Genomic DNA, 13,934 nt, shown 5'->3' with positions numbered 1-13,934 from the left:
ATATGCATATACATTTATTTATTTATTTATTTATGTGTTTCAGCCAAGTGGCTGCGGTCATGCTGGTGCACCACCGTGAGAATGTTATTGGTGTCTACATATGCCTTTACCCACAAGACCACCGAGACACCATATATATATATATATATATATATATATATAAGTCAGTAAATGGTGGGGTTGTGTTATATATATATATATATATATGCATGCATGACTATATGTATATATATGTGTGTGTGTGTGTGTATATATATATATATATATATATATATACACACACACACACTTTTATAGAAATTTTTTCTTTTCGTGATCAAGTCATTGAAGAGTTACACCTCTACTTTTTTTAGGATTTCAAAAACTAGTGGCAAGAAGGTAGCTACCCTTGCAGAGATCTTGCAAGTGAGTTTTTTTTAAAGCAGCTGACATATTAAACTAATAATTTGTTCAAGTAGAAATAAAATAATAGAAATAAAAATATTGAACATGTGAAGTTTTAAGTAATCAATATTTATGTACATATTTATATACACATTAGAATGGCTATAACAACTGGGCATTCACACACACATATAGTATATGTATGTATATATATATTTCATCAATAGAGAAAGTTTAAGAACAGTTTTTCATTTCCATTTGATGGTTGATGTGTTCAGAGCATCTATGGCTTTCTGATGTAACTCAGCATTTGCTGAAAATTTCTGAGCAAATATTTCCAGCTCTCGGCGATCTTTCATTGCAACACATGTTTCAATGAAAGTCTCATAACATTTTAGTTTTTGAGAAAGTTGCAAACACTTTTCATTGTCGTTCATGGCCAACAGGTATTTTTTAATGTCAGCCTCCTCTGCTCCGAACTGATACAATAGTTCTGCAACTTTATCAAGTCCTATCACTGCCCTAAGTCTCTTGCCACTGAAAATATTACCTTTTGTTGTTAACATATCTTCAATGCTAGGCCAGGCTTTCAAGTAAGCCCTGGCAGTTAAAGTTGTCCATAAAAACTGTTTTTCTGTTAATTGGTGTTTGTTGCGCAAGATATTTGGTGAGGCAAATTCTGCTTCTTTGTCATTGTAATGATACAAAGCACTATAATATAAAGAATAAATCACAGATGTATCAACGAGAGGTTTTGTAGGTGGGATTTTTTGTAAAATGGTGTTACGTTGGTCACTTTTATCCATACTTTCAACAGTATTTTGCCATTCTAAAAGTGCAAGTTGACTTTCAATCAACCAAAGTTCTGTTGACATACCTGGGTAACTGGATTTGTATTCTTGCAGACATTTTTTGAGGCTGCTAAACTTATTGGCTAAATCCTTACAGCTGATTGCTTGCTTATACATGGTCATAGCAGCTTCCTCGTGCATATCCATTCCTTTTAAAAAACATATCAGTTCAGAGTAATTCTTCAGAGCCCGCATATGACTGGTGTAATGATTAGCAGCAATGGGATGGCTCTTGAGAATGTCATGGAATATACTGTCTTTGAGTGTCTGGCGAAGAAATAGGACAACTGTAATAATTATGTTACCATCATGACTTTCAGTAGCTTTATTTAAAATCTCTACCTTGTCTTCACGCGTTCGGTACATATTAATGCCAGAGTGGACTTCACCATCTCGAATTCTTTTGAGGGTCTCAGAAATCGGAGGTTTTAACCACTTTTCACGATCAGCTGTCCTTAGTGAGTGTTTTAAAGAAATTACCTCGGCTTCAAGTTTATGGAGGGATGACGAAGACGCTGTTTTGGGAACAGATTTTTCGATTACATCATCTATACTTAAGTTAGAATCTGCAGAACTGAAGCCAGGCTTAGGGAATGTTTGGCTAGAGGTGTGTTGACTACCTCGCCTCGTATTGGCGTGTGGATCAGGTAGAATAGCACTGGTTGTATCGCTTTTTGATCGGCCGTGACCATAGGAAGATGATCCTGTTTGTTGCAAACTGCTGCTATTTGACTCAGTAGCTGGAGTCGAAGGAGAAGATGAACAATGTTGATTGCTACCTGGTAAATTCGAGGGTTTCGCTGGTGTGCCTGTTCTCGATATAAGATTCGCCTGGTTTGATTTTAAACTCAGATTTTTAGCATGTGCCAGTGGGTGGTCTCCAGGTGTTGTTGCAGTTTCACAGTCTATGAGAGAAGCAAGACTTTCACTTACTTCATCTTCTTCATCTCTACATGAAAGGATCTTTGAAGCAAAATCTGATGCGTTGTCAACAGAGATATCATCATCGAATAAATTAAACTTGATGGCTGAACGTTCAATTTGTGACACGGCCCAGAAATCGTCGCCGTCGATTGTGTTTTGGCGGCTCCGGCCGCTGTTCAGGTAAGTTGACATCGGCGAAATATACCTGTGTAGATACAACTGAATTCAAATTATCCGGCTTGGACAAAAGAGACGACTGTAAACAATTCAGTACCGTGTATAGGAAAGTAAAGCGCATAAGACCAGTGGGAGTGGTTCTTCCCTCAACTTGGAGAGAAAGACAACGTCAATGACATCACTTCCTGTCGACTGCTAACTCTCACCTCAGCGGTAGCCTCCCTTAGATTTTTTGATCTGCGCTCGCGCACGCGCCGGTAAGATAGGATTATTTCTTTAGCTCTATAATTTTTAGCCACACACTCTCATTATCATCATTAACTAGAGCATCGTGTATTTTATGTTATTCATGTCGAGACAATAATAGCACATGAGGTAAATGAAATAATGAGATTTTATGGACATTAAAAGACTTAACATCACATTACAATGTTGGACTGGGCATATAATTAACGGCATAACTACACCCCTGCTCGTTCGCTTCTTGTGGAAGGAGCAATTGTCAGGAATCCTGTCTGTTTCAAACGATTAGTATAAAGAAACGGGCTGATGCGGCTGGTAAGCTGATAAGACACTGTACGTAACAGGGAATAAGTGTCATTGCTGTTCATGCAACCCATTTTTTGTTTCTTACCTAACTCATCTTTCTAACTGCAATCGTATCATTTGGGTCAAAAAGTTGGTGGCATTCTATAGAGAGTTAGTGGATAATATTAGCAATGATGACCTGAGATCGTCCGGGTAGTCTCTATTTGAAAACTTTAAAATCAAGTATTGGGAAGTCTTTTGTCTGGCAGTGCCACGGATGGGAAATATTGTTCGGAATAAACTCTACAGTCATGGCCATGTTTAGAGCTGTTGACAAGCGAACATGTACGTGATACACACAGGCCGACGAAATTGACTATTACGAACTCGTTCAGTGTTAGTGCATTATGTGGGTTTATGTCGAATAGTTGTTATTATATGTGGGACGGATCTAACTGTTGACCGAGTCTAATATCGAATCACTGTTCATTCGGCAAGGAAATGTCGGTTGTCTTCCTCTGTCTGATGGTTATAGCAAAGGAAGTTGTAGGTTTGATGTGGTTGAAAGGTCTGAAAAGAGCTTTTCCTCTCAGAACAATCTCTCATCAACTTCTTCAAGTACCTCTCAGAGAGGAGGAAGAGGATATAGAGGGAGGTGCTGTCCTAATAAATTTCATGAAAGGTGGCTGCAAGAGATGAAATTGGCATAGCTAAATGGGTTGGCATTGCCACGGTAGGCTAATGGTAACAACTATGAACAAGTATTGTCCTCAGTTGTGACAGTCAGCCAGGCTGGAAGTTGTCTTAGTTATCTGCCCTTCCGTCTCAGTTATCTGCCCCTGTCGCTCCTCCATGTTGGGACAGTTCAGGTAAAAATATTTGCATTTCTTGGTTTTAAACTTGTTTCGTTTACTTTTAAGCGGAGAAACTTTTGATAATCTTATAGAAACATTATATGTCAGATAGTCAATGTTTTGTTAGTATTTTGTGTTCTGCTCTACGTTGTGTCTCTGTTCAATGATATAAATTACAGCTCCTCCACCTCAATCCTGTCAGGAACCACTGATTTCATTAGTTTGGGGCCACAACACGACTGTAATCATCACTGTATTATACCATATCAACACTGTAGATAAACTATATCCTCTAGGAACATATAGAGTTGAAAGTCCAAAGTGTGTGCACTTATTTCTACTTTTCATCAAAATAGTTTCGGTATTTTCACCAGCAGACGATTTACATTTCCACCTTTCGTTTGTTATAAGACGTTTTAAACCAGGGATGATCGAAATTAGATCGGGTTTTTGGTGCGTCCTTCACTAACTATTAATCCTATAATGTATTGTATATTATATACAATGTTAATGTGGTGGAGGCGAAGAATACGCATACCACCCGTTTTCGGTGTAACCCTAACTCTAAATCTATCCTAATCCTAACCCCCGAAAACGGGTGGTGTGCGTATTCTTTACCTTCGCCTATTAATGTTATGAAAACGTCTTTAATCTTGTTAATTTGAACATTTGTAACTAAAATATTTTCAAATGGTCAAACAATAGTTCTACTCCCTATTTTCGCGAGTCCCATTAGAAATAGCAGCCAAATTCCGTTAAATTACAAGGGCAATGGTAAAAGTGACAAACGTCAATAACGAGGGAAAGGGAGTGATTGTAAGCGATGCAGAATGGTGACGGTGGTGTGGACCCTGATCGGAAGCGGTTCTTCTTTACAGGCATCTTGATCGGAGATAGAAATGTAGATTAATGATAGGGAGAAAAGGGGCTTGAATATGGACTAAGCCAATGTCATTTTTCTTTACTTAGCGAACTTGGTGATTAAGAGAGAGGGCTGAAAATGGAGATTTGAAAAAATATTGATGAAATGTTGCAGGGAGCTTGCATGGGTGTGACCGTCTCCAGCATTGCTTATCATCAATCTTCATAGTTCTTTGTTATCTTTGTGTGTTCTTTTGAGATCAGTTTTCACTATTTAGTTCCATGTCTTCCTAGGTCTTCCTTTCTTGCAGAACCCCTCCATTTCATGCACCTGGCACTTCTTTATGCTGCTGTGATCATCCTCATGAATTTCATGTCTATACCAGGCCAGTCGTCTCTCTTGCATTCTTCATCTGATTCTTCTTGTATTTCAGTTTCCTCTCAGCTCATTGGTAAATATCCAACATGTTTGCATCATTTAGTTCTAATTTTTGCAAATCTTCTTTTGTGTATGTGCTATCATCGTCATCATCATCATCATTTAATGTCCGTATTGGTATGTTTGGATGGTTTGAGTGGATCTTATGGGCCCAAGGACTGCATTATGCTCCATGTCTGCTTTGGTAGGGTTTCTACTACTGGATGCCCTTCGTAATGCCACCTACTTTACAATAAGTACTGGATGCCCTTTTCATGGCACTAGCACTGTTGAAGTTGCCATGTAGCTTGCAAGACTATGAATCCTGAGGGAGCTGGAGTCAGTTTTATATCAGGGGAGGAAGAGTTAGAGTATGAGAGAAGAGAGTGCAGAGAGCAGGTTCTTGTAGAAGAGGTGCATGGTTACTTATATTTAGGGGAGGGTGAGAGTGATCAGTAGAAGCTGTGAAGAAATAAATAGATGAAGTGTCCAGGTGACTCCTCAAGGCATAAGGTAAGTAGGAGTGGATGGGGAGGGCTATTGCAAGACTGTGTGGGGAGGCAGCCTGCAGCGGTAAAAGAAGTTTGGCAAGGTAAAGGGTTATAACTGATGAGGTATGAATTGGAGAGAAGGGAGATGAAGGTTGCAGGGAGAATGTCAGGATAGTAATGATACAGTTGTGAAGAGTGAGGAATGACAAGGTGGGGTTAAGCTGCAGGGGCATGGAGGAGAGGTAGTTTAGTTTCTTGGTTGGTGTTGAGTCAGTGTAATGCCGAAGCAGATGGGTTTCCTCAAGAACTTTGTATCACCAGACTTCCTGGCCCATTCTCATCTCCTGCATGAGGCTCAACATCTTGAGATCAGCCCTCACCACTTCATCCTACATCTTCCTGGGACTCCCTCTTCCATAAGTTCCATCCACTTCGGCAATCAACACTTCTTTATGCAGCTGTTCTCATCTGTATGCATCACATGACCAGAGACCCAGGAAGAGTTGGGATGAAGTGGTGATGGCTGATCTAAAGATGTTGAGCCTCATACAAGAGATGACAAAGTTTTGCTTTTCTGGATGAGTTTTCTCAAGCACAGAAAATTGTCAATCATGGTCCTTTGTCATCTCCTCTGTGAAGCTTAACATCTGGAGGTAATTTTTCACCACTTTATTCCACACCTCCCTGGTCTTCTTCTTCCATAGATCCTGTTCACATTTAGTGATCTATTGTCTTCATCCATACACATCACATGATCATACCAATGCAGTGTCCTCTCTTGCACACAACATTTGATACCTCTTATGTCTAATTTTTCTCTCAACACATTTACATTTTGTTGTACATACACATTGACAGTGTACATCAACAGAGTATGTTGGCTTCATTTCTTTCCACTTTTGTGTGTTCTCATTACTATGTAGCATAGTTGTTTATACAAGCATCATATAATCTGCCTTTTACTCTAGTGGAAAGGCTCTTTGCTATTTACTGGCTCATAAAAAGCACCATTCAAGCATGATCGTTGCCTGACTAGTTCCCGTGCTGGTGGCACGTAAAAAGCACCATTTGAGCATGGTCGTTGCTAGTACTGCCTGATCGGCCCTCATGCCGGTGGCATGTAAAAAGTACCCACTACACTCTCAGAGTGGTTGGTGTTAGGAAGGGCATCGAGATATAGAAACTTTGCCAGATCAGATTAGAGCCTGGTGCAGCCTTCTGGCTTGCCAGCCCTCAGTCAAACTGTCCAATCCATGCCAGCATGGAAGGCGGATGTTAAATGACAATGATGATGATGAAGAGCATTCTGAACTCTCTCCAGAAATATGCAGATTTATATTTTATCCAAGTATACTGTCACAATATTGTTTTCATATGAACTAAATCCCTCATTTTCCCTAACAAAACCAATTGAAAATGTGAGTGTATGATCAAACATTGTTTTTTCCACAAAATATTTAAGAAATTGGGGTGCATCTTATGTGAGGCTGTACCTTATATGCTGGCAAATGCAGCTTCTGCGGAAATCACTAGTGCTGATGTCACAAAAAAAAAGCACCAAGTACATAGTATAAATTGGTTAGCATTATGAAACATATCCAACTGTAGAATCCATATCAAAGCTGATGTTGGAGTGCACCACATTTCTGCAGTTTGCCAGATCCTGTCAAACTGTCCAACTCATGCCAGCACAGAAAAAGAGATGTTAAATGATGTTGATGTGTTTGTGATTGTGATTGTGTATTACTCCTGTCTTGACATCACATGATGGTTGTAAATGAGCATCACTGTCATGCAAGCAGTGTTCATTCCCAGTTTTTTTTGAGGAAAACATGTTTGGTCTTGGGGAAATATTGTGTTGACAAATTCCATCTGACCCACGTGAGCATTAAATGTTGATGATCACCATCATTGTATTAACATGTACATTTCCATGGGCCAGACAGGAGTATGTTAGGGCACCCTTCATGATGCCACTCCTAATGTGTTTCTGAGTGAAGTAATAATATCCAAGTCCATTCAACAACAAACAGTCCAGACAAGCTTACACGGAGACCTGGAAACAAATACATCATTTGAATGAAAATTTTATTTACAACCAGTTGACACACAAAGACAAGGGGAAATATCAACTCACTTGTACAAACACACACACACAGATGCAGACACATGCATGCACACACACGCACACACAAATGATAGGTAAGGTGTCAAAGGACATATAGATAATCTGTACATAGAATTAGTGCTCAGTAGAAACCAAGTACCTAAACTCTGATGTTAAATGTAAGGATGCAGGATCCCTATGAATAAGAGTTGGCTCTCTCAACAAATGGTCAGTACAAGGTTGGTAGAAGAGATAGGGTTGGACATCAAAGAAGAAAAAGAAATATCTTTTGAGATGAGAGTTTTGGATTTGTACAAAATGCATTAAGTGAGATGCATACATCGTATGAAAATGGTTGGTGTTTGTCAGGTTAAGGCTAAAGTTCATAGATTTGATAGAGATATTAAATCAAGGATGTTAAAATGGAATGTGTCTGATTGTCGTGGTATTAGTAACTCAACAGAAATGTAATAACTAAATTTAGTTAATGTAATTACCTAGTAACAATAAAAACAGATCAAAGTATGATCTAAGGCTTGAGGGTAGAATTTGTCACATTCATATGTGTATATATAACTACAGTTTTTATGTCTTGTTATTGCTTTTCTATCTTACTCAGCAGGTTATCAATTGTAATTTGTTGATACTCATAATTTCTTTGACTTGAGTAATCTTTGAGTTTTATTCTTACTTTATTTCCTTCTTGGTTAATGTTGTCTTTATTAACACTTTCAGTTACCACATTTTGTGCATTTTGAAAGCAAACAATGACAAATGGATACAGACATTCAAGACTTAAAAATGAAATTGTCTGGCGAAGACTTCAACATGAAAGGAGGAAGGGGTAGCTTGGAAATAGTCAGCCTCATTTTTGTATTTACAGCTAATGTTCTCTACTGCTTAGCTGCCTTTACTCATGCCTGGTTCCAGCTGCCACCCCACTCGTTTTATGGCCTGTGGTGGGTGAAGTTCTGTGATTGCCTTCGATGTCAGATTATCCCAGCTTTTTATGCAGAAGAACCAGGTAAGATGTTTCGATAGCTTTTAGAAATTTTTATATTTAACCTATGGATAGGTGATTGAGCACTTCACAGTGATACACTACCTCTTAAGAATATGAACATGTAGAGATGAGCCCTTCCTCATCTCCCAGTAAAAGAACAGAAGTTACAATATTAAGGAATCGATGGGAATAAAAATGTTGGTGATGAGAGATATGATGTGAAGGGCATCTCTTGCTGAGTGCCTGTGCCTTCCTTAAACTATTTTTTGATTAATTGAAAGATAGCTTTAGAAATTTTAAGCAGTATCCATTTCTCCTCTAATCACTTGAGTGCTTTTTGATAAAATATATAACAAAATTGGCAATGTCCCAACAAAATTGTCATTACAAACTTTACATGTCTACTCTGTCTCTCCTGTAGTAAATCAAGGAGGCTGGTTTCACGATTTCTCCCTAATACAGGACCATAAAATAGATGACAAGGATGACAGTGTTCCATGTCCACAGTGCCACATCAGGGAAACCTAGTTGATACTTTTCAAACAGTTGGAAATTTCTGAGCAGGTTACCAATGCTTTTGCTACCCCTGCTGCTCTATGCTATCCCCGCATGAATTTAAATTCAGTTCCAATTCTCCACTAGTAGTAGTGATTGGAACACCCTCAGGAAAAGTTTTAGATGTGTGAAGAAATCTGGCCTTCTTACCTCTGTTGGGATGCTATCTCATCTTGACTGACCATAAGATGAGAGCAAGTGCGTGTATACTTCAGAGATTCTGATAGCTACCACATCTATGTCAAGTGACTTGAAATCATTGAGCAAGTGACCTTACTTCTAAGCTGATCCCAGGTCATATACATTTGTACACCACATCCTGACAACAGCCATGTTTGTTGGAGGAAGTCCCTCACCTTAGTCTTTGTGAAGGCGAGGGGTTCCAGTCCTCTTTTCAGGTGTGTGTTTCTTGAATGGAAATCCCTACACTGGATGAGAAATCCCTACACTGGATGAGAAATTTATAAAAATTCTTTAGATATTTAATATCTTTTTTTAGTAACCTGTCTTTGCAAATTTTGAAGAGGAATTTTTGAAATTCCTTTCTTTTTGTCTCAATTTTGTCTTTCATGTGTGTATGTCTGTTGCTTTTACACATTAGTAAAAGATGAGATACATGAATAAGACAACTAATAAACCTGTATGTTAAAAGAAAAATACTTTATTCTGCTTAAATTGCACAGTCGAGTTTATTAGTGTAACAACTGGAAATATAGTGAAATAGGGATTGGCCATTGGAAAGTTAATTAACAACACTATTGTTAAGATACTTGATATCATAAAGAAAGTAGCCAGAAGACAAATCTGTCCTTGGATAAGATGTGACAGCTAAGTTTGCTACAAAATCTGGTATTGTTTTTTTGAGAGATCTACTGTGTTTATAGAATTAAGAGACAACACAATAACTCCCATTAATTCTTAGGCTGATATTTTATTCACTCAGCCATTTTATCTCAGGTTATCATGTTTACAAACTAACAACCATGCATATTCTTAATAATTTTAATCTGAAGATTGATAATTCAGGCATTCTAGAGTCAAAAATGTGCCTATTTTTACTCTGCAGTATCATAGTCTTCACAGTTGTATTTCTGGTAAATCAAGAATTAGCTAGTGATGGTCTTTAGTTGCAGGAATTAGATCCTAATGTGAAATGTTACTCTCAGTTTTATCTCATGGGAATGCCACCTGACACCCTTTATAGTTTTTAGTTTCATTTCTAGCAAGTTTTCTATCATTGATTTAAATGTATTTTTTAAATAATTCATCCTTATGCTCCTATCTCTTATTTCCTTTCTAGCATGGTACCATGTAATGCAAGGTCTCAGCCTCACTGGGTGGATTAGTCTTGTGGTCTCCATGATGATGCTTTTGTCCAAAAGAATTGATGTCTATCTCCCAATTATTTTGCGAACTAATCGCCAGGTGACTGTATCTGCTCTGTGTCTCTTATCTGGTAAGTCTTTTATGTTGTAATTTCCACAGACAAATAACAGCCCCATCCCATCTCATACATACTGTTGGGTTAGGTTAAGTGCAAGGCTGGTTACTGTGACTTAAGTTTGTAAATATCTTAAAAAATAAATTCCAGAATGAAAGAAACAAAATTAATTTCTTGAGAAAGAACCAAAATATCTTAGATATTTAGTGGTGCAGGAATGTGATGTAACATTGTTGCTTATCCTGAAGTGGATCCTGGATCATATTTACAAAGATAATAATGATAAAAGAATTTGAACTTTTGTTGATAGTAGGAGCAATAGCATCCGTTGTTGGTGGAGATCTGTGTCACAACCTATATTATATACTTTAACAATATCATCATCTTCATTCTCCTCATCATCAACTAATGTCTGTTTTCCATACTGGCATGAGTCGGATGGTTTGACAGAAGCTGAAGGGCTGTTCAGACCCTATGTCTGTTTCGGCATGGTTTCTATGGCTGGATGTCCCTTCCTAATGCCAACTACTTTACAGAGTGTGGACTTGGTGCTTTTGCACAGCACCAGTGTGGATGCTTTTTTTTTTTTTTTGTGGTCTCAGCACTTACAAGCCTGAAGATGTTTGACAAGTGACTGAGTGGAATTGTGGTTGTGGACAGGTCACAGAAGTGTGTGAGGAAAACTCTATAATACTTCATAATAGAGAGTCTTATATATCATCATCATCTTTCAATGTCTGTTGTCCATGCTGGCATGGGTTGGACAGTTTGACTAGGGCTAGTAAGCTGAGGGGCTGCACCAGACTCCAGTCTGATTGGCATGGTTTCTATGGCTGGATGCTCTTCTTAATGCCAACCACTACAAGTGTGCAATGGGTGCTCTTGTGTGCCACACGATGGTTTGGTTAGTTGTATGCATATTGGTTGTGGGAGGGGGATAGTAAACTTTGTTTACAATTTTGATATGTAAACATATATACATGTGTGCATGCACTCACTCATTCATGTGCACAGATACATGCACGTACACACATGCATGTATGTGTGAGCCTTTGCACTCACACACACACAATACATGTGTGTGTGTGTGTGTGTGTGTGTATCATCATCATCGTTTAACGTCTGGTGTTCCATGCTGGTATATATATGCATATACTTATATAAACACACACCTATATCTATACACCTGCATACATATGTTCATATACACATACAAAATATATACACACAAAATATATCTATGGTGTGTAATGTATTGGCTCATACCCATAAATAATGCGGTTTTTTCATTTGCATGAACTAAAAGTCGGAGGGGGATGGGATAAACCACCTGCATCAACTTGCTATAAAAGCAGGTAGTAATTTTACCTTGTACTTATTCTTAGTGCAAGTTTTGAAGAGTGCAGTTCGATTTTAATAGTTATTTTTTCAAAGCTATAATGGAAGTGACAAAGGAGCATATTCAGCATATTTTGCTTTATGAGTTCAATAAGGGCAACAACGCAACAGAAGGTGCGAGGAGTATTAAAGCCGTATACAGGGATTGGACAATAAACATAAACCAGTGTCAACAGTTGGTCCAGAAATTCCGAGCCGGAAACTGCAGACTAGAAGATGACCCTTGTCCTGGAAGATCTGTAGAGTTTGACGAGGACATCCTAAAAAACATTGGTGGAGCAAAATCCCATTGTAACTGTTGAAGAACGAGCAGAGAAGCTTGGATTTGGTCATTCAACCATTCATCGAAAAGTCAGCAAATTGGGTCGATAGGTTCCTCACAAACCTTCTAAGTCTAATCGCACAGAGAGAGTGAATGTGTGCTCTTCTTTGCTGTCACATCCCATGAATGAACCTTTTTTGGACCAGATAGTGACTGGTGATGAGAAGTGGGTTCTCTATAAAAATGTCAAGCACTGAGAACAGTAGGTTAGAGTATTATCTAATTGGTAATTTGAAGAATCATACAAGAAACTTCATTTGATGGGGACATGAGGAAATCAAGTCTTTCTGCTAAGCTGAGCTGACACTCTTGGTATGAGCTGGAGCAGATTCGAAAACAGACAACATTTGATGTTGTAGTTGGTTCCTTTGCTTTCTAAGCTCCAAATCTATTTTAAAAGTGTTGTTGCAGAATTTTTACCTTATGCCTGAAAGTGTATGCATGTATTTTACAATAGTAATGGTTTTCATGAAACATTGTCCCATATATATAAATGTTTAAAATTTTTTTTAAAGCCAAGACAATGTAAGTTAAAAAATTTAAAGTAAAGTTTGATGGATGGTACTCTTAAATGGTAACAGTAATAACCATTGATCTGTATTATAAATTTTTATAATCTGCATTATTTTAGCTTTAAAAAAATATTTAAAACATTTACGCACACACACCTATGTGTGTGTGTGCTTGCACACCAGTTATCAATAATTCCTCATATTACCTGTCACAATTTTTATATTGTCATCATTAACTAATCTTTGTCTCTTCTTTCTGTCACCAGTGTCTGCTATCTCCACCAGTATTATAATGTTTTACTCCAAACTAGATGAATCCAGTCCAAAAGAAACACCCCAGATATCTTGGTCAACTGGATTAGCTGCACTTGCATGTTTCTTGGAACTGTCTGCAGCTATGCTCTTGTTGATTATTTCCTGATGGTGCCACTACCAAGATACATCTTTCAATAGATGTATCTATCCATTCCAATGGTTGACTTCTTAAAGAGTTTAGCCTGGTGATTGACAGACACACACACACACACACACACACACACACACACACACGCAGACACATGCACATACACATACACACATCGCACATATATGTGCATAAATTGGAAAGAGTGCTCAGTGTATTATGTAAACATTGTATATTTGTTGGTAAGGCATACAAGTTAATAATTGCCTACCTTCAAACAAAATTACACACACACACACACACATATACATATATATATATATGTGTGTGTGTGTATGTTTGTATGTATACACACACAGATATGCACATATATATAGTTTTTTAATCGAAACTTAAGCTGAAGGTTTGTCTTGCGACTTGTTTTCCAGGCCTGTTTCACTACAAAATGTATTCAGCACTTCTTATTTGCTGAACATGTATGTATGTGTGTGTGTATATATATATTATATGTATGTATGTATGTGTATATGTTACTTATATATGTGTGTGTGTGTGTATGTATGTTATAAAGTATGTTTTGACACTTTAAGTTATGTCTGATGGTTTATTCAGCCAGAATGGTTCAATAAGCTGTCAGGTGAAACTTTGTGTGTGTGTGTATATGTATATAAATATGTGTATATATATATATATATATATATATAT

At 37.8% G+C, this 13,934-nt stretch overlaps 2 protein-coding genes across 4 annotated transcripts; one reads left to right on the top strand and one right to left on the bottom strand.

The window, feature by feature from the left end:
• Positions 1 to 497: 497 nt before the first annotated feature.
• LOC106881195 (spermatogenesis-defective protein 39 homolog) lies at positions 498 to 2,550 on the bottom strand. Its single transcript, XM_014931491.2, has one exon. It carries the CDS (start codon positions 2,349 to 2,351, stop codon positions 633 to 635), a length of 1,719 nt encoding a protein of 572 aa, XP_014786977.1. The 5' UTR covers positions 2,352 to 2,550; the 3' UTR covers positions 498 to 632.
• A 19-nt stretch (positions 2,551 to 2,569) lies between these two features.
• Positions 2,570 to 13,903, top strand: LOC106881196 (uncharacterized). 3 transcript variants are annotated; one of them, XM_052971407.1, is made up of 4 exons: positions 2,570 to 2,593; positions 8,331 to 8,619; positions 10,454 to 10,609; positions 13,093 to 13,903. In XM_052971407.1, exons 2-4 carry the CDS (start codon positions 8,370 to 8,372, stop codon positions 13,245 to 13,247), a joined length of 561 nt encoding a protein of 186 aa, XP_052827367.1. In that variant the 5' UTR covers positions 2,570 to 2,593; positions 8,331 to 8,369; the 3' UTR covers positions 13,248 to 13,903. The 3 variants fall into 3 exon arrangements, with proteins under 3 accessions (XP_052827367.1, XP_014786978.1, XP_052827366.1); XM_014931492.2 differs by lacking the exon at positions 2,570 to 2,593 and adding an exon at positions 2,965 to 3,733; XM_052971406.1 differs by lacking the exon at positions 2,570 to 2,593 and adding an exon at positions 4,874 to 5,031.
• Positions 13,904 to 13,934: the final 31 nt, after the last annotated feature.

This window comes from Octopus bimaculoides, chromosome 11 (genome assembly GCF_001194135.2).
Source record: "Octopus bimaculoides isolate UCB-OBI-ISO-001 chromosome 11, ASM119413v2, whole genome shotgun sequence".
Taxonomy (NCBI): domain Eukaryota; kingdom Metazoa; phylum Mollusca; class Cephalopoda; order Octopoda; family Octopodidae; genus Octopus; species Octopus bimaculoides.
The sequence above is the reverse complement of the archived record's forward strand: the minus strand, read 5'-3'. Positions and strand labels throughout refer to the sequence as shown.